The sequence below is a fragment of the Helicoverpa armigera genome, chromosome 20 (assembly GCF_030705265.1).
Source record: "Helicoverpa armigera isolate CAAS_96S chromosome 20, ASM3070526v1, whole genome shotgun sequence".
Taxonomy (NCBI): domain Eukaryota; kingdom Metazoa; phylum Arthropoda; class Insecta; order Lepidoptera; family Noctuidae; genus Helicoverpa; species Helicoverpa armigera.
The window spans coordinates 4,138,323-4,164,838 of record NC_087139.1 but is presented as its reverse complement, the minus strand read 5'-3'; the positions used below and the strand labels follow the sequence as shown (position 1 = coordinate 4,164,838).

Here is a 26,516-nt window from a genome sequence, read left to right as displayed (position 1 = left end):
GATTGCGAATTGTAGATAGATAGAACACTTCGTTTCCACTTATTTCCTTCATCATGCTTTGTTCTAATGAATCATTTGGTTTTACCAAACATCACGTATGACCATGAGACTCGAAATCGATAGTCTGCGGTTTAAAATTTATCTCTCGGTATGGCTAAATTAAGATTAATATTTTCCTTGTCTTTGCTGTAAACCGTAATATATCTTTCAAACCGGTATATCTATTTCATAAGGTCTTTGTTTTGATCTCACACATGTTTTTATCAGGTTATGCTTGGTTATTTTTATCACTTCACAGAATAGTTAAATTAATTTCTCACAACCAATACGAGCAATATGGTTACCCACAGTGAAACGATTGATTAAATTAATTAACTCCAGTTAGAATTAAGGTATGCGCAATCTAAACCATTCATAAAATGTTAGATTCCTGAGCTATCTGACTAAAATACTTGCGGCATAAGCATTCCACATATTATATTGCAATTAGTAAAACTATAATGGGGTATTGTTAGGTAGCCTACGGCAAAAATGTGTACGCAGTGTTGACGAAATTCTTCTCGTGCCGTGAATTTTATTACGTCTAGCGTCTCCCAAGAAAATATTTCGCCACACACGCACGCGAAAATCGTTGACAGTAGCTAAAATATTACAACGAGAAAAAAGTTGATAAGTATTTGTGTTAATTTTCAACATATTTCAGCCTATTTTTTGCAATCTTGAAGTAGGCGAAGGTGTTCTTGCTGTTAACAATGTATTAAAAAAACTGTTTTGGCTATGTCAGTTTGGGCGAAAAAATGTTGTACGTTAAGTTAATGGCGTTTTTGATGGTTCATAACAGTTAGTTAATGGTCTTTTGTAGTTAGTAACCTCGTAACAAGTTTATGAGGTACGTGTTACTAAGTATCGCAAACGACTTCTGTTGGAATTTATAAAAATACAGATGCAAATGTGCTTTATGAGATGATTGGGAATTGTGGCATAGTTCATCTAGCCTAGATGGACAGAACAGTTTAAACAAAGCAATACTGTGTCCTAGAAATTGGAAAACGTGTGGCACCTTTTTGAGCCTGTAGCTTTGGACCCAAACTTGTATATTTTTTTCAATTAAACGTTTTATTATAGCTTGCCAGACGACATTAAGTCATCGATGTAAACAGTTGTTGCCCTTAAACAACTGCCCTTCTGCGTTTCGTGACATAATTTGGTCCAAGACCCGAAATGCGATTTTGAAAGCAAGCCAAGGTCCGATCGCCATCATTGAAGTATGTGAATTTTATGTTTATTTAATTCACACCTCATATTCGTACGACGAATGAGGTTAGCGCGGGTGGCATAAAGAGCCATCGGCATTCAAGACGCGCGTACGCAGCCTGTAAGCAGACCATATACATGCTATTGCTGAGCGAGATCGCTTTTGTTTTAGCATCAAACACGTTTCGCTGTGGACCCGTTATGTTGTCTGGTTAACAGATTTAAAATAAATAAAAAGTCTCTTACTTATTTATATACCAAAGTCGTAAAACAATATTCGTTGTATCGTTCTACGTTGTCCTATTGGTTACTACGTTATTCTATTCCTTCGAGCTCATATGCAGAATTGCAAAGTTATACTAACTGATGACCGTTATAATGTCAATGTCATAAAAGCGAAGTACCGATTATTTTGACTCCTTACAAAATGTTGATTTCGATGATGTAAGTTAGCCGGTAAAACCTCTCGGATATAACTTGACTCATTATTTGACACTCAAACTAGGCAGTGTCACATACCTATGTTGCATGGGCTTTTCCCGTAAAGTGATTAATTCTAAAAATATTTGCAATCATCGGGATCGAAAACCGTATAGAATTGGTAAAATCTAATAAGCTTGAACAGTCAAGTTGCATCTTGGTGACAGCAGCTAGCCTGATGGCTGGCATAACACGGTAAACTTAATCGGTATTGCCAATATTGAGATTAGGCAATGATTAAAAACATAATGTTAGTGCAAAACAGCAGACTCGTTTTCATATTGATGGAATAACAACATCCATTTAGGTTGAGTAAGTTATCGTGAACTGATTTTAACAAACAGTCAGTTGAATAATATTGCGTCAAATTATATCAGGTTGCAATGCAAGTTATTGCAGAGTTAGATAATTTTTGTGAAGTGTCTGCTCTGATAAATCAGAAAATGAAAGATAAAAAACGGAGCAAGTAAGGAGGAAAACTTCGTATCCTTTTATCTGCAGAAGACGTTGACTGCTGGGAATCCCAACACCAAAACAAATGACCTTAGATTATGGTGTCACTTATTCTAATCCGTACGCGATCGATTCGCCTTATTGACGTGATTCCCATTGTAAACGGCAATAAGGCCATAAAGCTACTACAGGAAAACTGAGGAATACACCAGCAAATCATTGACGAGGCAGAGGTCAATGGAAGAAAATGAGACCCCAAGAATAAAGGTATTGCCATTTCCTTAAACGAAAAGATCCGAGAAGTGTTCACAAAAAATAAACGAAGGAGTAATTGCCTCACATTCATTAAAGATGTCTGAATATTTCTGATCGAATGCGATTATAAATGATGCATTTAAAATAATTAAATAAGAAATGGATCGAATGTCACAAAACAGTAGTTAATTGCACCTCAATCGTCCTAACCAGTCTTTTCAAATCTCTTTTAGCCAAGCCTTGGATTGTCATTCTCCCAATTTGAAAACTATAGTTTAGTTCCGTTCTCGAGTCTAGATACTAGGGACCATGTGTTTTATTGCCTACGAAGGTTTTGTTCCAATCAAAATTTCCTCTTCATCATTACATACAAGGTTGTTTTATCAAACGCTTATTATGATTCATGATTTTTTTACTATTTTTGCAGAACCTGTCTCTAAAAACTTCCGTTTAAATTAATGAAGCTAGTGATACCAGGAAATGGGCAGGCTTTATATCGTCATCTACGATAGCAATCGTCTTGAATCTTGATTGTAATTATCCTTCCTCGAATCCTTTCCTTATCATAGTCCTCGGATTAACTGTTCTGCAGTCAACCATGCTTTAATGCTTTAATGTTTTAAACCATATGATGAGCAGTACTTGTGAAAGATTTTTATGCAACTGGGCCCGCTGCTAATTAATTTGCCACGATTTTTACAAATTCACCTTGAAGTTGTGTTCACTTACGCAAATCGAATCAATCGTTATGTGGTGGACTTTGAGCTCTTTTGAAATTGAAACTGTTTGTTTGGTGGTGGTCACCGAAGTGTAGAACAAGTGTTGTACTTTAGACAAATTAGGATGGAGCTTGCGCGATTTGTTCATGAGTCATACGAAGTTCTTGCTTTGTTGTGATGATAATAGTATTTTTAAATTGTAGTATTTTTTATTAAAATCTGTTGGGAACTCAACCATGGTTTCTGAGTATCTTTACTGGTATTTTATCTTTTACATAAATAGGCAATGTAGGTGTTTGGAAGTAGGCCCGCAAACAGATCACTAAAAATAGGCACCGTTCTAGAAGACATTATTCTTGTTTTGAAAATCAGAAATTATTTCTAGATGGTTCTCCATACTTCATACCTTCTTTGTTTTTATCGGTCTCGCAGTCTTAAGCCGCAGCTACAATTTCTGCACAATTCCTAGACTAGGTACGATGTCTATCGCGTTGCTAATCTGAAATACATGAGGCAGTCCTTGTTAGTCGGAAACGAACGATCTAGCTTGTAAGGTGAAGGCTAGCTATCTATTGTTCTATGCTATATTAGGGTAGTTTCCTAAAAAATAATAATTAGTCCGTCTTGTAGATTGTCCAAAATTAAGCGATACGTATTTTTTCTTTTTTAAATTGGATCAGAACTTGTTAAGATATAGCGTGTTAAAGTTGAGTGTGATGTCACAAGTTGCTACAATTTTCAGGAGACTGTGACGTAAAGGCCCCACTCTAATTTTTGAAGCGTATTATCTTTGTCATTTTATGTTTAATTAAAAAAAGAAAAAATACGTATCCAATATTTTTTGATTATCTAAAAAGCGGACTAAATATTATTTCATTATTTCGACCCTGGAAACTACCCTTTTCTAGACAAGTGAGTTCGGGCTGCATACAAAACATTACTTCCTTTGCTATTAGAGATAGTAGTAGTTCCGACATGTTAACTGTTTTTGTATTAACAAGTTCAAGGATTATGATAACTGTAATTTGATTTGGAAATGTGGATCCTACGTTAGCTGGCGGTAGCTTTAGGTGAATAGAGGAAAAACATAAAAATATCTCTAAAAATAATCATCAGCCGAACGTTCTTGCCAGAATTTTACAAAACTTAACTTTCCTTCAATTTAAAAAGGGCTTACTTAAATGATTTGGTAATGATTTAAGATGACAATAGACAGGAAGGCGTTGAAGTATTCATATTGGTCCAGTAATAAAATAAGTTCGAAGTCTGCTGAGGAATACCTACAAGGTTCTGTATCACAAAATAAACAAGTATTACCTTCTTGAAAAATCCTTGACCCGCCGTAAAAAACTGGATACATTTTGGGTGACTTGCATCTCGTTTTGCAATACTTCGAAAAGGCAATATTATGCGATTTTTATTGAACGCGCTGTTCATTTACGTACTGCAAGGTTCTACTGCAGTGGCCTTCACTGCATGAATACGAATTCAGCATGCAAAATTAATTGTCATTAAGGAGACATTAAAATTATTCTGTTTTGGCGCCAATTGCAGGTTTCGTAACAAAACAAAATGGCTCCTTGCACGGGACTGCTCATTAGAAGTCAATTAATATTCTAATTATGATTCAGTTTTACTGACATTACCTAACTATTTAAGGTTCAAAACCTATGGCTCTTATTAAGTAACGATAGGGTCGAAGACTGGTATTTAACTTTAATTGAACTTGTAATAAACAGACACCTTCTCTTTAAAAAAATATGGCGGAATGGTCTCCAGACTATAGTGTTATACATATGTATCTAATTATCTATATTTTATACAAGATGTTGATTATTTTATTACTATTGCCTCTCAGATCTTGTGAGATGTAGGTATGAATTTGGTATTGAAACTAGCTAATCCTTTGTGATAAAAATGTTGGCCTCTCTGAGTACTATCGAACACAGCACCTGTCAAAAGCGCTACCGTTTCTATGCAAAATGATTTATCCCTAAGAAATATAAAAGTTGTCTAATGACAGCGTTGCTCACAAAGCTTCATTTAGATTAGAAGTACTACTAATCAGCATCATTCTTATAGATAGGATAAAAACTATTAGTACGAAAAAAGGCTAAACCGACGGAAAAGGTAATGTGTTATTAATAAAACTGTTTGTCCTAAAAACAATACTTTGCACACCTTCTTATAAATAAACATGACAACAGAATTAGAAATAGGTACCTATACTAAAATAATTTGGTGTGATTAATCGCTTTTTAAAGGTGTCTGGTTAAAATATGCCAATGTTTTGCCTGATTAATGCTCAATCCTTCTCCGTGTGAGAGGAGGCCTGTGCCCAGCAGTGGGACGATAAATAGGCTGTAACTAATGTTTTGTCTACTATTTTTAATTCTCATTTTCCTTATTTATCTAAATATATACCCAAACCTATTAATTTATTTGCATTCAACATATTATTTCTCACAATACCTATCTATGTACCTACTTTAGTAGATTTACCAAAATCGTTTAGATTTTCTAATGTTTATTTAGTTCACTCACGTGGTCAGTCTGTCCATAGAATTAGCTATGCAAATATAAGCAATATTGCATTCGATTTTAAAAAATGCTCGACAGCATCGAATCTTATCGATGAAGCGTCCAGGAAGTAATTTACGTATTAAATACGTGCAAAAATGCATGCCATTGTTTTAATTCTTACATAAGTTACATTTTCGTGGAATCAATTAATTTACTAAAGAGTTAGTTTTAGTATTGTAATCTTTAACGCCATAAGGAAGCCATTTATTATCGGATACGGATATCCTCGTTATGTTTTACGGTAAGTCAACACCACCTACGTTCGTAGTGGCCCATCGCCCACGACAAGTTGTCGTTAACCCCAGAAATATATTTTACGCAAATGTAAATTTTGTTATTGTCATCAAATGACGTCTTTTGCGTCTAAAATTAAAATACTGGTTAAGTTTTAGGTTGATTTTTGTTTTTTAAATTAAAATTAGCTACTAATAAATAAACTCATTGATTCAAGTCGACAACGTGAGCTCGAAATCTACAAACAACTTCCCTGTTAAGTTCTTTCAATAAACATTAAAATACAATCGTGGGAAATGAGCAGCAATGTACACGACGTCCAATGAATTGATAACCAATTGAATCTTCAAAACAATTTTGCCAGTACCAAACTTCAGTCACGACATTTATCTACTAATACCAATACCTACCAATGTAATTGCTATACGGTCTATAATGTGACTTTTCATACCTGCTCAGTCACGCTACCTCGCGTGAACCCATAAATCTTAAAACCCAGCGTATCTAGTATTCGAGGACTTTACAATACCAACATTAAATGCCAGTGTGCCAACAGGAAAATGCTTGAAGACAAAATTAAGTGTCACACGCAATCAACTGGTTCGTGAGAACAATAGTGTCGTTTGTCTAGTGTGCTTGCTAAACAAGGCTGTGGTTTATAGTCCTGGGTGTAAGAAGGTTGGTCACCTTCAGGTCGAAGCAAGGACAAACTCTCAACGACTTATAACATGTGGTCTTTTCTTTAGGTTTCAATTCTGGTATATGTATATTTTTCATGGGGCGAAAACTGCTAATCAGCATCTGAATCTTACGCTTTTAATTTATCTTTTAAAAATATATATCCCATAATTTTGCTTCTACTATTCAGGCAATCGCCTGCCCTCTAATTGAAGTGTCTCCCGTAACATATCAATTAATTAATAGCTATATTGTACCTATAAAGATTTGTAGATTTCTTTGGTTGTACCCTTTACAAATAGTTGGCACAAACAACGTTCAACAAAACACATTATGCAGTCTACACGGTAATCAGAATCGCACGGTTTTACACCATTACGCTGCAATGTAGGGGCGTTGCGTCATGCCTGCATACCTTATTTATTTAAGGTGTTAGAACGATTCAATTAACAGTGCCTAGGTCTTATTTGGATATCTAATGAAGTTAAATATAGACGCTAGGTAAATAGAATTTAACATAATGCTGTTCGGTTTTCCTCTAAGGCTTAGCTAGGTATTATAATATCTTAACTTTGCATTTACATAAAAAGTTCTCATTTGATTCATCAGACTCGAAACAGAAAATATTGGGGATTAATCATAGGGATACCCATTGGTTCTCCAACGCAGAATTTCAATCATAGAAATAGTCAGTATCTGATTCCAATCGGTTACCTTTATTTTTGCAGATCCATGTCTCTATATCCTGCGGTTCTCATCACAGCTGCAGTTCGCGGAGAAGTCACACGAGGTCAGCATGACTGCGCTGCGACTCGTCCAGCGGATGAAGAGAGACTCTATACACTCTGGCCGAAGACCCTCTGGTATTTGTGGAGCTGGTAAGTTATGGAAACTACCCAAAGATTTGATTGAGGTTACCATTGTAAAAAGTGTTGGGGTTGTCCAAATAAGTATATATCCAACAAAACAGAGATCACTTCTGGACATCTTCACTGATATCATGGGCTTCTTTAAAGAGACGGAAGAAAGACAAAACGATTTGAAGGCTCAACAAGTCACTGAGGTAATTCGATCGTGCCGATGGTCTTAGGACTACAAGAATAATTCAGAACATGACATAAATTGCAACTTAGTTTAGCAGTTACAGACATCCAATTATTTATTGCATGCTACAAACTACATAGATGCAAGTGAATGATAATTTATGAAATAACTAGCTTTTGCCCGCGACTTCGTTCGCATGGAATAGTGACTTCCGGCATATTTTTGGTTTGACCAATAGATGGCGCTATATGTCTGGAATAAATTTTGTTTTTATTTTTGAAATAAAAACTATCCTATGTCCTTTCTCAAGTTCCAAACTATGTCTGTACCAAATTTCACACAAATCGGTTCAGTAGTTTAGGCGTGAAGAAAAGACAGACAGACAGACAGACAGAGTTACTTTCACATTTATAATATTAGTTAGGATGAATGACAAAAAACTGTTTGCTAACTGTATCTGGTCAGTCGTAATAGTTGTGCACGGAAGTAAATTCTTTTATCCGCACAGACGACCCTGGCGTCAGATAATATTTAACTCCTTCTGCTTTGCAGTATTTTTGATTGACACATTTCCTTATAGATGCAAAGATAAGCGGCCATATGCAGTTACATTTGCTGCCTACATGTCGATGTTAATGTTTAAATAACGGCTTTATTATAATCTTGCAGATGACAAATATGCTTATATAGTTTACCGTAATATACTTCAATACTAAGTAGGGTAAGTTTAAAGCGTCATTTGTCAAAAAAAACTGTCTTCGGTTAGCGGTCTTTTCCAGTGAACTAGCGGAGATGACCCGAAGAATCCCGAAGCCTCGTAAATTCACTCGTAACTATTTCTTTTGGTCATGTCCACCGTACGTTTTTGACGTAGAAGAAGGCGCCTGACCTACCTGCATTACGGCATCTCCGCTCATCTTTCCTTACTTCGTGGTTTCAGTTCATTTTGTCATGATAAAAGCAGCCCTTTTCTTTTCCAGCGCTGCTCATAGCGGCTCGGCTCCACGAATTCAACCGAACGCCCGCCGATGTTGTCCGAATAGTCAAAGTTCACGAGTCTACACTACGCAAAAGACTCCTAGAGTTCGGAGACACGCCTTCCAGTGCTCTCACTCTTGAGGAGTTCATGACAGTGGACTTGGAAGAGGAGCAGGACCCACCAGCCTTCAGAGCCGCGAGGAAGAGGGATAAGGAGCGGTTACAAAAGGTAATACAGGCCTTGTATGGATGCCTTTTTTCTTCCTGCCCTCCATCCATCCTCCGAGCCTTTTCCCAAACTATGTTGGGGTCGGCTTCCAGTCTAACCGGATTCAGCTGAGTACCAGTGCTTTACAAGAAGCGACTGCCTATCTGACCTCCTCAACCCAGTTACCCGGGCAACCCGATACCCCTTGGTTAGACTGGTGTCAGACTTACTGGCTTCTGACTACCCGTAACGACTGCTAAGGATGTTCAACGACAGCCGGGACCTACAGTTTAACGTGCCATCCGAAACACAGCCAATGGTGTCTAAGATACTTAGAAAGTACATACAAACTTAGAAAAGTTGCATTGGTACTTGCCTGACCTGGAATCGAACCCGCGCCCTCATACTCGAGAGGTTGGTTCTTTGCCCACTAGGCCACCACGACTTCTGCCCTGCCCTGTTCCCAATTTTATTTGGGGTCGGCTCAATGTGTCTTCCGCTTCCATTTCTCCCTGTCACTCGTCTTACTGACACTCCTTATTCATAGGTATGGATGCCTAAAAATGTTATACCTACTGGTAAAAGGTATAGTGAAAGCTTTTTATAGATTCTTACTGAAATACGATATGTATCAGGAGCAAACTCCTTCAATTAGTACAAATTATAATTTTACTTTATTCTTTTAATATAAAAGCTTAACCTGTTGTTAAGAGGTAAGCATTTGATTAATTTTCTTCATGGGCTAAGTAGACACAATGTATAGTTCCTACTTATTGTACGGTTATTCAGAAGTAAAAGTATTATTAGTCATTGGCACAAATAACGGTTGAAAATCAGTAAAATATGCTTCTGTTACGGCTATTAAGAGTCTAAATGACCTTTGTCCCCCAGATCCACACTGTAAACACACAGGCCATATATTAAAATACTAAACAGCACATTGACTTAATGGATTAAAATATATTTGCAATAAAAAACAGGTTTCATAGTTGTTCCGCATTTATTCATCACCATAACAGACAAAAAAAATGGTACGTCAGATAATGAGGAAATACATATTATTTTATATTATGTGCATAGGTAATGAGAAATAGCGAAGCACCTTCATGAAAATATTTTGAGAAAAATAATGTTTTCTTCATTTTGCATTTAATGAATAAAGAGGTTCAACACAAAACTAATATCACAGATTACTAAATAGTTAATCCGCTAATATTTCTGGTTTTAAATATTTATCTATGCTTTATAGATATTATAACGAGTAAGAAAATGTTTTTTTGTTTGTTTGTAATGGAATAAACTCAAAAACTACAGGACCGATTTAAAAACTCTGTCACTATTGGAAAGCTACACTCTTCGCGAGTAACATGGCTATATTTTATCCCGGTACGGACAGTAGTTAAGTTACCATAGGTAGGAGGCGGGTGAAACCGCGGGAAAACGGCTAGTAATTATAATCATATTTATTTTTCCCATATTTTCAGTTAATGGAAGAAGAGGATGGAGAAAAGGAACTGACAGACTTGCAGAAGGAGATAGAACATCAACTAGAAAACGATAGCAATAGAAGAAGAAAAGTAGCAGCTGTTATTGGGGCATCTACTACTGTGTTAGGAATTGGTAAGATAAGATCACTCTAATATTATATAGGTGAAGGTTTCTGAGTGGGTATGCGCATAAACTCCCAAGCAAGTTTGTTATGTTTGTCAATAGTAACTAGCTGTTTTCCCACAGTTTCACCCGCGTCCCGGGGGAACTACATATTACTATCGTAAATTATATATTTTATGATGTAAAAGGCTCCGAAACTACTGACCCGATTTTAAAATTGTTTTCACTGTTGGAAAGCTACGCTCTTCGCTTATATTTTATCCCGATGCGGGCAGTAGTTCCCACGGGACGCGCGGAAACCGCTGGAAAGTGACAAATACACGATAGACATATTTGTCCAGAACACGAGTAACAGGCATTATTAAATGTGGAAATGTCTCTTATAATTTTCTTACAATAATTTCAAGAAATACCACATTATTTCAGATGAAAATTCACAAGAAGACGCAGAAGCCTCTAGATTTGCCGCAGAAGATGCATTGGACCGCATCGGAGAAATAGCGAAAGACGTGCAATATAAGGAGCCTATAGATGGACCCAGCTATAGTGAAAAGCCGAGACATGAAAAAGGACTAGGTAAGTTTCACTTTTCACTATATTACAAAGCTCAGTTTGTTTGTTTGTACCTACGCTTGAGCGTGCTTATCTCAGAAGCTTAAAATAAATGTCTTTATGTTTTCATGTCAAAAATAAATTGAACTTTAAAACACGGCAGCAGTACTATAACTTTACATAAAGGTACACAAGTTGAACCTTACTTTATCAAATAAAGTTACTTTATCAAATAATATACGTTTAATGTTTATTTTTTTATATCAGAAATACCTATGTATTCCTTTTAGTTTCACAATTCGAGATTATTATATCCATGCACCAGACTGAAAATTTCATTTAGCTTTTGTGTTCTTTTCAATTGAATGTATGTGATTGTTTTATACAATTCTCTAAGCAGAAATACAAGCAGGGTTTTGCTTTTTTAATTATTCCTATTTATTTACCTTTCATGATTTCCAGGGCCAGATTTAGCCGTGATAGGTCTAGGCGGGCCCAGCTCAGAAGACAAATCAGACAAGTTTGTACGCCCAGAACCGAAGCAGAAAGACCTACATAATGCCCACGAGTTGGTGCTTGATCAGAAAGCTGAAGAGTATATCAATTCCCTTATAATGAGTGAGGAAGAGGTTAAGCATAAGGCCATGTTGTGGCATAAGATTAATGCTGGCTATTTGAAGGAGCAGAAGAGTAAGTATAAATGTTATATTAATTTTAGTAGTAAGCGAATGCATAGGTCTCCAGTTTCGTTAAGTTGTGCCCTACCAGGTTCATATTCCTTCTATGTTATAAAAGTACCAACTGTTCTGTATATTATGAAGTTGTTGTAATAAGATTTTTTTCTGATGGCTGGAACATGTTTCTCTATACTCGTACATGTGTCGTACTATTATCGACTTTATGGTCATTGAAATAAAATCTGAAATCCAATTGCGTCTAGTTGCATATGTGAATCCGAAGCTATTTGCCTGGACGATAAAAACGATTATTTGACTGGAAGAATTCCATCTAAAACGGTTCTCTTTAAAAGATTTTGGTGATAGAGAATAGGCCACTTCAATTTCGCAGTCTTTGAAATTCAAAATTGGCTGCGGATGTACTAAATGTGAGAAAATGACTCTTGAAATTCAATAAGTATGTAGTATGGAAAAAAGGTGAGGCGTTTATATAACTTACTTTTGATGACCAACGCTATCAAAATCATTAGTAACAATTTACAATATAAACTTAATTTATAGTCAATACATGTTTAAGTAAAAGAAGAGCTTCGTGCCAAAGAACGAGAGGAAAATAAGGACAAAAAGAAGAAACTTCGCGGTTCTTACAAGAAGCGGACTCCGTGCAACGCAGCAACTGCTGGGGAGGCCATTGAGAAGATGATTGCTGAAAAGAAGATTAGTTCTAAGATTAATTATGATATTCTAAAGAGTTTGGACAATCCAGGGGGTACGGTACCACCTGCAACGCCTAAGCAGACTGTTGTTGTTGAGTAAGTAGCTTTTAGTAGAAATTGTTTATTTTTTATGGTCTCTGTGTCGTTTTTTTTGGGAACCTTTCGAAAGTAATATTATAACGTATAATTTTTCTTTACATATGTTACACCATGTCATTGATTTATGCTGCAAGGGATTTTTGAGAAATACTTAGTCCTATTTTCCATTTTTCTCAGTTGTAAAAAGTATTCTTAGTTATTTTCTTCTGTAGTTTAAATGTTATCCGCTGTGCGTCTTTTTGTGTGAATAAATGGTTTTTATTTCTCCTTTTTTCCTCCGTTCAATTTCATTTTCAAAGTTCTAAAACTGATTATTTTATAAAAATATCATTTTTCTTTCAAACTCCCTTGTTTCAGTTACTAACAACATATAAATATTTCCAGATCCAAGCAAGCGACGCCATCGCCCGCAGTGCCGGCGTCCCCCGTCCCGCGGAAACGCAAGAAGAAGACTCCCACCGCCGCGTCCCCCGCGCCCGCGCCACGCACACCCGCCACTCCCGTGCCGCCTACACCGCAGCCTGTTGCTGGTAAATATTAGCTTCTAGTTTGTGTTTTGTAAGACTGATAGCCGGTATCATCGGTAACTGATAAAGGCTCTGGTAGCTTGTAAGGAACTCGTCTACGATAAGTACTATTATAAGTTTTGGGATGACAGATCACGGTTAGCAATATCTGGCAGAAATTATAAGCAGCCTTTCTTTATCTTGCAGATAACATCAACTATCAGATAGATAGCTTTTGCCGCTGTGTTTTCCTATTCAAATTACTGTTTATATTTTTTTATCGATTACATAAACTTTTAAACATAAACTTTAAGTAGGTATGTAGTTTGGACTATAACAAAATATGGTGGATCCGACGATCAATAATAAAAACGATAATCACTAACACTAGAAAAGTACCTTATAGTTGTTTCCACAAACCTGATATAAAATTAACCCAACCCAATTATTATCCTTTTCCAGACATAGCAGATGATTACGAAGACGAAATAGAACCGGAGCCAGTGGACGCCGGCGACGAGCTCTCTCTAGCCGCCATGCTACAGAACGGACAAGACGACGATTATTATGACTACGAAGAATATTGATATACATAACACAAAACCCGTTGTCTATGACGGGAACAAATTTACTTATGACCATTCCCAATATTCTCTATCTGTTGATTTGCTTCCCAGAGCTTCTTTTTTTAACAATGGCAAAAATCATCAAATGAGCTGTGGGTTAGCAGCGGTGAGGGAGTGTCACACTTTTGCTGACTGTGGCTGCGGGATAGTTTGAAAGAGTTACCGCGGCCCTGGTACATACGGGGCTTAAGAATCAAAATCAATTTGTTTTTATTTCAAATAGGCCTATGCAGGCTCTTATGAAACGTCGAATTAATTGCACGGTTCCAAAAAGTTGGTCTCATGGAGAAGAGCCGGCAAGAAACTCCATAGACACTCTTTTAAAAAAAGAAGAAAGCAGAAACAAAATGTGTTTAAGCAAAACAACAGATGGATAGAATATTGGGATTGGACGATATTTTATTTCGAATGTAGAACTTTCTGGGAAGTCGAGTTATGAGCCATTAATATTGTCTATGGATGCGGCAGTAATAGAGCCTCCTTGCTGCCGAGATATTCCGCAGAAAAACAGGTTGTTAAAAATCCTATGTAATCCTAAAATATTACAATTTGTCATATATCTTTACAGAGCCAGAAATCAGGAAATAAGTACAACATACTCTTTTTTTCTATATAAGTTTTAAGCATAACACATAGTATCAGTTTACTAGGATCTCTTTGGTTTAGATGGGATTTTTAACACTAATGTAATATATGAAGAATGAACTTAAAACTAAAACATAGTTTAAAAAACTAAAAAACACGGTTGACATGTATTGTCATCAAAACTCAGACCGTGTGCAAAAGTTCATCTTAATCTAAGACCTGGAAGTGTGTCAAATTAAGATTCCAAGATTTTCTTACATACATAGTTACAAGTGAAGCTAATATTACATGCAACTGCCTATCTGGCCTCCTCAATTCAGAAAGGCTGAAACTGAAGCCACTGCCGAACATTCGGTTTTGGCTGGAAACCCAGTTTCGGTCGGAATATAGTAAATATCTTATTAAAAATATAAATAATTGCTTAAAAAAGAGTTCAATAAGATATAAGTGGGGCGCCTCAGGATTTGTTATTGTATCGAAAAACAGTTTGACTCGGAGAAATAGCCAAATTCGTTAGTTTCCGATTTTTATAGTAAATAGTCTGTAACTGGTAATTTATTATACAATTTCATAGTATATAGCAGTTTATAGCTTAGCATACCTTTGTTATAAATTAAAGTAAAAAATATGATAATGTTTGAAATAAAATAGCATACACAATATGTACAAAAATGTAATTAACAGCAATAAAACACCAAAAACACAGCCTTATTAAACATATATAAAAGCATAGAATTTTTACCTCGCAAAAATATGATGCAAATTTGAGATACTGCAACAACTTTACACAGTAAAATTAGAGTATTTATTATATAAACTTAGAATAGATATTTTAGATCTAGAGGATAGAATGTTTCGCTAGAGCAGATTATATCTATGTATGTATGAGTATATCAATGTCTAATACTTAGCGCCTGTCGCCTGCGAATTACAATAACCGATCATAGTTTTTCGATAACAGATTGAAATCCATACTAATATTATAAAGCTAAAGAGTTTGTTTCCTTGAACTCAAGCCTTGAACGCGCTAATCTCAGGAACTACTGGTCCGGTTTGAAAATTCATTCAGTGTTAGATATCAAGGACGGTTTTTTTTTAGCCAGATTCGTGGGACGGGATGCGGGTGAAACCGCTGGCAAAAGCTAGTTTAACATAATTTATATGAAACTAATGTAATAAAATTCAATCTCTAATCGCAAAATTACGAATGGATCACTTATTGTAGTCCACAGTAGAACGACATCGTGCCGAAGCAGTCGTGAATCGTATGTACATGCTACATCGCACGAATTTGCTGTTAAACGTAAGCCCAACGCATACTAATATAATTTCGTGCAAAGGGCATCTTACCAGTTTGCTGATGGCTAAAAACGTTTTATATGGAACTGTGCAAATACTGAGTAAAAAATATAGCATTTTTATATGTATCACTGTCGTTAAGTACGTCATGAAAAACCGTTACTTTTTAATAGTTTTTGAATATTGTTATAGAGACCACATGAGCCAACCCAGGTATCAAAATTACATAAATTATGTAAATTCTTCTGAGAACATAGCTAAAGGAGGTATTATAGCTTTGTCATTTGCCTACTTATAATTTTGGGTATCGATAGGTCAGGTTTTTTTGGTCCCGTACCCAGAGGGCAAAACAGGACCCTATTAGTAAGACTTTGTTGTCCGTCTGTCACCAGGCTGTATCTTAAGTGATAGCTAGCTATCACTAAGATAATGAAGTTGAATTTTTCACCAAAAATGATGTGATTTGTGTTGCAACATAATTGAAAACTAGTAGTAAAATAACTATTTTAAGGAGCTACCAAACAAAAATGTGATTTTTAATGATCTTGGTCCGGAACCCTTCGTTCGTGAGTGAGAAACATACTTGCCTGGTTTTTTGTGTCATTATTAATATAATTGCAAAAAAAAAAAATAGGTTTAATGTCAAGTTCGAGGCGTAAAAAACATAGGAGATCTCGTTTGTATTTTTTTTCTTTTATCGGAGTGAAATCATGTTTTTAGGTTTATGTTGTTGTTATTCTAACTATTGTGTAAGTCTCTCGACACAAAGCGCTAGTTTAACACTTAAGTATGTATTACGTGATAAAACATTGTGACAAAATTCACTGCAAAAAAATGTAATCTCGCTTAATTTTGGTCACGTTTCAACGAGTTATTAATATTTATGGAATTTTATTAAATTATTATAATCTGAAATGTATGGAAAATAGGTACAAACACGTACCAACGTTTGGACTGAATTAATTTATTGAAATAATCAAATCTAAACTCCGTTTGAGTAGGCAAAAATATCTGTAATTGCGTAAACAATCTTGATTGACTTTCTATAAAAAAAAAAACAGCTGTTTAAAATAATAATTAAATTGATAAAGTAACTGCTAATATTTACTAACATTGATTTTTAACTATTTTTTTAACACTTGAATAAGAATAATAACTAACTATCAAAATTTTTCATCAAATACATACTCAAATGGAGTATAGATAGTTACAAATAGGTTTAGTATTTTTTTTTTTTTCATTTTTTTTTAATAATACTGTATGTATGCTATCCATTATAAAAATAATTGTTATTAGTAAATACAACTAGAATACTTAGATTTAGTAATTTTAAGAAAGAAGAAACAAATCGTTATTTTACCATGACCGTGTTTTAATTTTAACCTTTTTTGTAATGGACTTGATACTTTTCTGAGAAGTCATGGTGGTAGTGGCCACCCAACGCGCCCCTCGGGGAACTAAAACGCAGGAAGTGTAGAAAATACCTTTTACATTACAGATATACAATTCAGCAATTGTTGGCGATAGAAATATTTAACCAAAATAATTTACTATATGAAAATGTAGTTACATGAAATATGCAAAGTATTGAATAAGATCAATGGATCCACTGTTTGTATTTAATCTAATTACCTATTTACTTTCATGTTAAACTTAATTATTTAATATATTTAGCTTTGAAAATGCGATACACACATATTACTTAAGAGATGTATTAATATTTTATAGAAATCTGCCTTAGACCACAAGTCGCAACCTGACAAAACGAATGCATATTGTTGATGGTAACTTCTGATATATAACAGTGTATTTAAATGAAGCAATAAAGGACCTGTTTGATAAATTAATTTATTTTATTTGATCTTGACTGACGTTAAAGTATATTTTTATTATTAGGAAACCTGTATTCGTATCGAATGCGAATGATCTATTCCTGGACTAGGGTTACCATGCGTCTGGAAATACCGGGAGGTTCTTATAGAGAGAATTCAAGGAGTGAGAAATATGTATCGGTAGTGACACATCATCATAAAATGCTCAGAATCGCAACTGCGCAGGTTCATAATGTTATCGCAGTTTGTTACAATTTAACGACGCAAAAGTAACAAACAAAAGATGATATACAAGTGTAGCTACAGATAAACAGCGATGAGCTTCAGGAAACAATATCGATTAAATTCCACAATAAAATTCAGTATCGATACTTATACCTAAATATCGGCCCCCACTGCGCAACATTATGCACTGTGCGATTACATCACAATCCTGCCACCGCAATGATAATACAAACATTCAGACAGGTTCGAACTTGCTTAGAGCGCAGTTTTTCCTGCCAGAGACTGGAGTTTCGCTGTGTCGAACCGCCTTTATAATGTGACTAAGCAACATGCGTCATGGTGTAGCACTATGCACACTGTGCAACTGTGTGTCTAGTATTGAAACGTCCACAAGTATGGTAAAGTGCATAGCATAAGTATATACGAACTAGTGCTGTTCTAGATGTTTTGAGGCTCCTTGCTTCGTGGCAATCTATTTTGATCGTGAACTACCCTCTACCTACTTATTTATGCGTATTTCCGTTGTAAGGTGTAGGCAGAGAGATAGGCGCTGGCGCCATCGTAGCGGTGATAAAATAGAGGCAGACATTCCTTTGTTTTCAATCAGCTCAGGATTTCTCTATGTTAATATGCTTACCGACCCTCAGTGCCGACCTATAAAAGTTTGAAATAAATTCATATTACCATAAGTGATCGAAACTTTCTACCAAATATTTTATTGATGGTAATAAATCTTGTGCCTTGCCTTGACCCAACGAACTTGTTGAGTTACTTTTACTTGCGTTTTACTGCTTTATTTTTGTAGTCAATAATTTAAGCCCAAGTTTTATAGGAAAAAAAAAACACTAGTCTCTTATTTGTCTCCTTATAATTTGTTATAAGTGAAGAGAAGGCTAACAAACTTTTTGAATAAAGATGATTAAAAATTAATCCGTCTGTATACTTCTTATTGCTTATTTTTTTCCTGTCTAAAAGCGGGTAGTGGTGCAAGATAAGTTTGATTTATTATTCCAATGATTGCCTACAGACGGGACTAAGCAAGTGCTCGCCTGTACAGCACTATGGCACGAGACATGTCGCTACACGACCAGCCGACCCCGGTGTCCGATGCGAAGTCGCGGCAACTGGTTTACTATCAAATTTATTTTGCACCGAACAGTGCGGTACATAAGACTTTACAATACATTCTAGTCAAGAATTCAAGTGATAAAAATTAATATATTCTATATAAAATTAAATTATTATGGGTTTCTATTGCAAATCACAAGAGTATAAAGTCCGTAAGATATCGAAAAGTAAACTTATCGAACGAATTAATAAGACTGACAAATATGTTTGCGTTAAAACAAAGCACGGAAAAGTTATAATAAAATCAAATTACTTACGTTTTTTGATGGATGCCAGTATCAGGTCACGGTTAAAGCGGTAAGTTCTTTTTTATTATTTAAAAATACCCATATCATTAAAATTATAGGTACCTATAGGTACCTACGTATCATATTTGCTCCTTCAGTCAGGCAACCACGATGCGAAGAATATTTTAGGTAATAATTGCGTACCTATACGATTATTGTTTCTTATCTAGACTAGACATTCATAATTTTATTAATATTAAAGAAAAGACACTGATTATGTTCCGTCCTGAATACAAAAGAAATGTAAGTCCTAAATATTGTTACCAACTTATTAAGGCACAATATGAGGTGAATGACCTGAATTGAAAAATATAATTAATTGTGTACATTTTTATATATCGCAAAAGCGCAATCTAATTTCAAATAGCGCGCGCATTTTAATTTCGATCATTTCATTGCGTGCGTTCAAAATTAGTAATTTACTTAATAACAAGCTTGATATTCTCGATAAAAAGTTTACTAAAGGCGCATTTATATATACAGTAAGTCATAACGTTAGAGCGAGGTAAAAAACAAGGAGAGATATAAAAACAAGTAATAACGTAAAGTCCTCTTTTGAATAAAATTGAAGAAGGAAGACAAACGAAGCATACCTTTTCTAGGATTATTCAAGAAATGTGCATTATTGTATGTAAAGCGCTTCCTAGACAGTGAATTAAATTGAGGGCTGCGTGGTGTTTTTTTGGCTACAAAAATGTTAATTGCCAATTTTTTTTTGTGACATTGCACAATATTCTGTATACAAAATACATCGAACGTGGTGTACATGCCTTTAGCGGGCGGGTGCGTTAAGCGAGAATATCAGTCGCTACTACTAAGTCTATGGCAGTCATGTTGGCATAACTGATGCCACTAACTTTGAAATCAAGAAAACTGTATCTGTGATTTGCTAACTATTAGTCGAGTAAAAAGAATCTTAAATGAAAGAATAATTATTTTTCATTTAATTTTCAATTTATAATTCTTGATATCATTTTATTGTCACCTAAAAACATTAACATTCAATATTATGTCCTTTTCTTTTGTCTAATGTTGGTAACACGTAATGTTTTTGTCGTCGTCGGTACACACTGTTGTGAAGTTCGTGCTTTTGTAATCTAAAAACACATTTTAGTTTTAGTTTGTGTTTATGAGATTTTGATGTTCATCAAAGTGGAGTGCGAAATATTCGGAATTAGTGGAATTATGAAGAAAAGTGTGTTTATCGCTTTGTAGCGATGTGTGAATTTTGTAAATTGAATTGATAGTGATATAATAAAATTCATGGTGTTTCCGATATTGTTAGTGCCGTTTGTAAAGTATAGTTTGAATCATAGGGTCCACAAACGAGGAGACGGATTCTATCATGGTCGTAAAACGGTAAGTTATTGTCTACAACGTGGTGCCTTTTACATAATTGCCTCGAAACGTATAAACCCAGCGAGATACGCGTAAATGCAAAATGCTTTGTTTCATGGGTGGATGTTATGCCCTACAAAGTAGACCGAATGTGTGTTATAGGCAATGCTAGTCGAATAGATAGATATTTTTGTTTGTTTATGTTTGGTAGCAATTCGCAGAATATGAAGATTACCTGATTTCAGTGTAAAGTGATGTCGTAATTAAACTGACCATGCGTTTTACTGCACGTATTCAAATGCAGAACGTGGTTACGATGCGTTTTTGTCAGAATTATCGATTGCTAAAATTCGTGCGTTTTATGTTTCGAATGTGTTTTTTTTTGTTCTTATTTTGCACAGACTTGTGTATTGATTTTCGTAGTGATTCGTAAATTCACGTAGACAACTATCTACTGGATATACCTAGCTCAAAAGTATAACCTACCCTTCTACGTTTTTAAATTACTTGATTTTCTTGTGTTCCAATTTTTAACAATAATTTATTGAAACATCGCATGTTTAGAAGGAACACTAGGTAAAGGAAAAGTAACTGTTATTACTATGCCAGTTGAGTATCTGTCAGTTATTTTCTAGTAATGTTGTACAGCTTTGTATGTCAATTAACATGCAGGCCAGACAATAAATGAGGTTCCTTCCTTCCAAACACATACTATTACTTACCTACATTTTACTTTAAAGAAATATATTCAGCCATTGGGTACCCTTAAATAGAAATACTAAAAATTATTTTTTATTAAAAAAATATTTTTATATTATTCTACAACATAGAGGATGTATCTATAGTTAAAAGTAATTTTATCCAAATAGTTGAATCAAATAGAAAACCTGATAACATCTGTCAGTGTAAGAAAAACAAATTCGTACAACTAAGAGGCCATTATGGGTAAAGAAACTCATGATCTGTGTATCAGACAATATCTGTTATGTACCTAAAACCTATCAATGAATCATTAAAAATGGGTCATACTTCTGGTTATTATCATAATCAGCTGAAACGGAAAGCCACAATATTTATTGATAAAAAACTGTCTATAAACTAGCTGTTTTCCCACTAATTTCTGCCCGTATCCAGAAAAAATATAGCCTAAGTTACTCGGGGATAGTATGTATTTCCATCAGTAAAATAATTTTTGAGATCTGTGTATTCGTTCTGGGACCTTTAGGGTACAAACAAACAAAAAATAAAATACCATATTAGTATCTATAGATACAATGAAAATTCAGCTGTTGTTGTTTTTTTTTTTAATATAATTTTGAACAGTAATGTAACAAGAATTTTAAGATAACTCATAGTTTTCCTGTTTTGCTTGTGGGAAACTTCATTCATAATTTACCTCCTAAAATGGTGACAATGGTATCTTGAGATGTCATACTGCATAGCATTTGCATGCTTAGAATATTTTCATATATGAACTGATAATTTTTACGAACAGCATATGAGCTTTCTGCATCAGACAGGAACTAAGGCGTCTGAAAACCGAGTACAGTGTATCTTCATAATTGTGGATTTTTTTCCAGTCATTCAGATGTTTCAGAGCCTAACACAAACCGACAAGCCAGAAAATGTTTCCCCTTTATTATATTATGATAGATAAATCACTGTCTATCAGTCTAACACTTAACAGACTATATTTGAACAAGTACTAACAATCCATATTTTTATTAATGCATGCAAATATTTTCTAAATATGTAAAACTTGTTAGTTTGTTGTGTGTGCATCTGGACCTACATAACTGCTTCTAAGAATGCCTTAAAAATATTATGTTTTGATTGTATAAGTTTGGTTTACTATAAGTACCTATATTATTATCATCTACTGAGCATATTTGTCCCGATTTCTAAATACAAAAATTTAATGATGTTACAATTATTTTAAAGTCTCAATAGGTACCAAAAATCATGGACCTTCTAATTACATACATACATTTTTATGCAAAGAAAATCCCAGTAGTAATGACTTTAACAGGAAATAATCTTTGGTTTAATTAAGTGGCTAAAGCATTTGATCAAATCAACAGCACAGTATAAAAAACAATTGCCTGATAAAACAGCATTCTTATATTCAAAAATAAAATTTAAATTAAGAAAGTTCACTGACTTCTGTATTATTTGGGCTAAAATGCAGGATTAGGAGCTAAAATAAAATTTCACTGTGGCCAGTTTCCAAGTTTTTTTTTAATCATCAGACTATTTCTCGTAAAAACATGACATTAACGTTGCAAAACCTGATGTAATTAATTATAAATACGCACATATTTCGTCATGGTGGGGTTGGGGTCGACACCAATCAATGTCAATCATTCCTTACTTATCAATCAAAGTGCGTATGATTAGAAATTATTTAAGATGCGTCTTTAACATGATGTCCGCCGCCGACATAAGTTCTCATGGTTCTATAATGTTTACAAATGGGTAAGATAACTGTTATAACTTCCTATTAAAAGTCCTGTCTTAGTAGACGAAGCAATCTCGATTTATCAGGTGTAAAGTTAATCCCTTGTCGCGAATTTATCTAACTTTCGCACACAGTTTTGCCATTCTTCTCGATCCGGCTATACATAAGACCTCGAGAGTAATGGCCGCTTGCCCAGGTGAATTTTATTTGTTTAACCTTTCAAACCTTCACATAGTAACCTTCTTTGTTACCGTCTACATTTTTCAATTACATTTCAATGTCTTACAAAAAATATGAAGTTGTAGTTTAGTAAAATCATTAGGCGTCAGATTATAATCGTTATTTTACTGTTTCCTTAATTACGATAGTTATTTAAGAAGGAACTTATTAAATTATACGTCGATCCTTGTATCTGTGATGTGATGGCCTTGCATGCCTCTATTGCGTCGCTAGTACTCAAGTACAGACTGCCATTAATGTTATTCTTACGTTGTTATCTCAGGCTGTCGACGACCTCTGTCTGTGCGTCCACTTTTATGATCCATATCCAAACAAAGGGATCCACACAGGCTCCAAAGTCTGGAAGCGTAAGTCAATTCAATCATTGTTTACTTTCATCGAATACAAACATTTAGCTCCGTCAGGTACTCGAAGTAACGTTTAATAACACTCGAGTTTTATTTTTAACGGAACCTGTGCGACGAACAAAGCACTGGCGTTTGCGTGGAGCCCTCTTCCAACCCTCGCTCATTAAAGTTGCATTTTGGTAGGGCTACGTTCGCGGTTCCTCGCTACGCTGATTGTGCGAAATGGGTCGCAAAACGACTCGATTATATTTTTATGACTCACATTATATTCCCATTCTTCTCAAATGCGATAAAAACGCTCCCGTGTGAATTTTTTACGAGGACAGTTGCAAAACCTTTGGGTATAATCCTAATTCCAGAAATTGTAATACAGTAGGTTGTGCAATGATGACTAACAAATTCCGGTTTCACTTGACTGTTTGCAATAATTAGATGTACCTATAGCTCTGAGTAATCTTAATTCAATGGAAATAAATAATCAGGGTACCTACTTAACTTAGCTTTGTGTTGTAATAATTTAGAGTATTTCCGAGAAGGTAGCTCTTTTACGTTCACAGACCTCACTTGTTATCGCGGTATCGCCGGGTGGTCACTGATCCCTACCCCACATGAATAACATATCTTTTCCATAAAAGGATGGGTTGCGAATTAACCATCCATGGAAAAGAACTTATTCACTACAGAATGTGTACAGTCATGCGGAGTTCCCATTTTGCTATTTCGTTGGAATTGAAAGAAGAGCAACTCAGAGAATTGCAGCATCGAATAGCGACGACTAAGTAAGCTTAGCCGAGACAAAGCCGTGTCTAGACGTCATTATATTTATTTATCAAACTAACGCACGTTCTGCACGTGTTCATTTACTCAAATAATGCGATTTTGAGTACACAGATATTCAACTGTTGCGCCATATTAATCAAAATGGTAAACTAGGACACCTAAATGCCCAAATGTTTTGAATAATTCCGAAATTAGTTTTCTATAGAAATTGTAGGTAGTTCAAGCTAAATGCTTACTCATAAAAGTATACGTAAACCTCGGTTGGTCTGTCACGCTGAGATAACGGTTCCAATGATTCAATGAGAAAAGGAAAACTGTAAATCACACGAAAATAAGGTCATGGTGTTACAGACGAATTTTACGTAGATGATACTGAAACTGGTATTATTCCTTTGCGAGTAGCACTCTTAATTGTGAATGTTTTCTTGGAGTCCGATAAAATTCTTGTTGTAACACAAATATAAACCGATATCACCTTTTCATATCAATTAGAGTTCAGTATATTATAGAGTTTCTAATAGTTTTAAACAATTATTCCCGACCGTTCTTCACTCTTCAACACCTGCTCCCATTAGATACCCCCAGCGTGGGTTCACACCTGCGCGACAGATGTCTTCATCCTGCCATAGAAAGAGGCATTTCTATTAGCAAACTGCCATTTCTTGAATTTAATAAGACATACAATATTTATAAGTTGACATTTGCTAATATCGGAATCTAATTATTAATTAGAAGATTATTTAATTTAATGCACCTGTTGAGGAACTTGAAATTCAGGCACGTGCCATGCGCGCATGTATTATACTATATTATACGCTCGATTAAGGTGTTGGATTCTTCCATTTGATTTAATGGCAAGTGAGCCGATTGAATTCGGCTGCTTATTCGGAAGAGGTAACCTTCCGAATGCTGCGTCCGCGCATCGCCGCATACGAGTGCCGACCTGTCACGGTTCGCTGACCGCATCGCATCACTTGGCCTCGTACACTGCATAGAATTGCCAATTTTTATTATTCTTCGCTGATATTTAAGATTTGTCACATTATATCATTATCATATCGATAGAGGTATTTTATTACTTAGTAACACGGCTTGAAAATAAATCCGGGTGTTATTTCGCCAACAGTTTTTGTAATTGAATAGCACAATTGGTTCAAATAACAACATAGGTACATGACATTGTAAGTGAGATTAAAGATCGAATTGTTATATCTGTTTATCGCAATCGTTAAATCCCAGATTTTGTTGCGTAAAGTTGGTTCTTAGGCCCACGCATAAGCATTTGTCTTATGGCTTCCCCAATCAAGCTGGTCTTTATTTATTGCACTTAAGCACCTGAATCACCGATTTGAGTTTATACCTCTAATTATTTTGTCGGTAAAAAGTTCATGTAATATGTATAGCTATCGCAAAAGTTTAAGAAGAAGGCTACGTTGCAAGATCTTTGAACTAGGTACACTCAAGATTGCGAAGGCGGGACGTTTCTATAGTAACAGTAGAAAAGATGTTAAAACTGTGCTAAAGACCCACTTGGCTTCATTTGGTACACACTTGGTACCAAAAGTGGACTAGAAGGTTAACCACTGGGTCACAATTGCAACGTTAATCACACGTTTATTGACAGCCATATATCGCAATACACAGCACGCAATTGCTGTATTTACGACCACATTGTTAATAGCTGACAGATTTATTTGATAGAATATTCGATTCACAAAATTTTGCTAGCACTCTAAATAAGTAAGAAGATGTAATTAAAAATAACATTGTTTTATTTGTCATGTTGTGGCGCAGTACAAAATATCAATTTACAGGTTAAAATTGAATAAACAATTTTACTCAATTGCGTCGCAATAGTCGCAAAGATTGCGTGCCCTAATCTTGGCTGACGTCAAACGTTCGATTTAATAAAAAAAATACACCATCATCGTAGAACAAAATTGGTATAAATAATGATAAACCGTTACACTACAATTCACTACATGGTTCAACAGTTCATCACGCTTGGCAAACAGAACTCGCAACTTATTTGCTCTCAAGTTTATGTTTATAACCAACCAGTGTAATGAATGAAGTATTATCTTATCGATCTTGATATCAAAATCTGTCTTCATCCAGTTATTAATCCACTACTTAGCTTATATGTAATACCAACTTCCCTAGATATTACAGGTTATGATATAAACGCTTGGATTTCCTCCAGATTTCCGTTCGAATGCAATGTTGATCGATTCGTATCATTGTCATTCATCTCCTCCATATAGACGCAATATCCCGTCATATCGAATTCATAACAGTAAAGAAATCAATCACTTTTCATCGAT

General features: G+C 35.1%; 2 protein-coding genes across 4 annotated transcripts in view; both read left to right on the top strand.

Moving 5' to 3' along the window:
- LOC110380428 (transcription factor IIIB 90 kDa subunit) overlaps positions 1-16,663 on the top strand; it is a 28,360-nt gene extending 11,697 nt beyond the window's left edge. Inside the window, exons 5-12 of the mRNA XM_064039768.1 lie at positions 7,385-7,534; positions 8,681-8,907; positions 10,371-10,506; positions 10,924-11,073; positions 11,512-11,739; positions 12,304-12,538; positions 12,926-13,071; positions 13,510-16,663. Coding sequence (XP_063895838.1) covers positions 7,385-7,534; positions 8,681-8,907; positions 10,371-10,506; positions 10,924-11,073; positions 11,512-11,739; positions 12,304-12,538; positions 12,926-13,071; positions 13,510-13,634 — 1,397 coding nt within the window. The 3' untranslated portion in view covers positions 13,635-16,663. The remainder of the gene's footprint in view (positions 1-7,384; positions 7,535-8,680; positions 8,908-10,370; positions 10,507-10,923; positions 11,074-11,511; positions 11,740-12,303; positions 12,539-12,925; positions 13,072-13,509) is intronic.
- Positions 16,664-18,776: 2,113 nt separating this feature from the next.
- Positions 18,777-26,516, top strand: part of LOC110380426 (protein pellino) — a 45,717-nt gene continuing 37,977 nt past the window's right edge. The window contains exon 1 of one of the 3 annotated variants that reach the window (XM_021340398.3): positions 18,777-19,039. In XM_021340398.3, the coding sequence (XP_021196073.3) occupies positions 18,858-19,039 (182 nt within the window). In that variant the 5' untranslated portion in view covers positions 18,777-18,857. Of the gene's footprint in view, positions 19,040-20,071; positions 20,389-22,774; positions 22,843-26,516 lie in introns of those variants that run through there. The other 2 variants (XM_021340399.3, XM_064039645.1) reach the window with 2 other exon arrangements.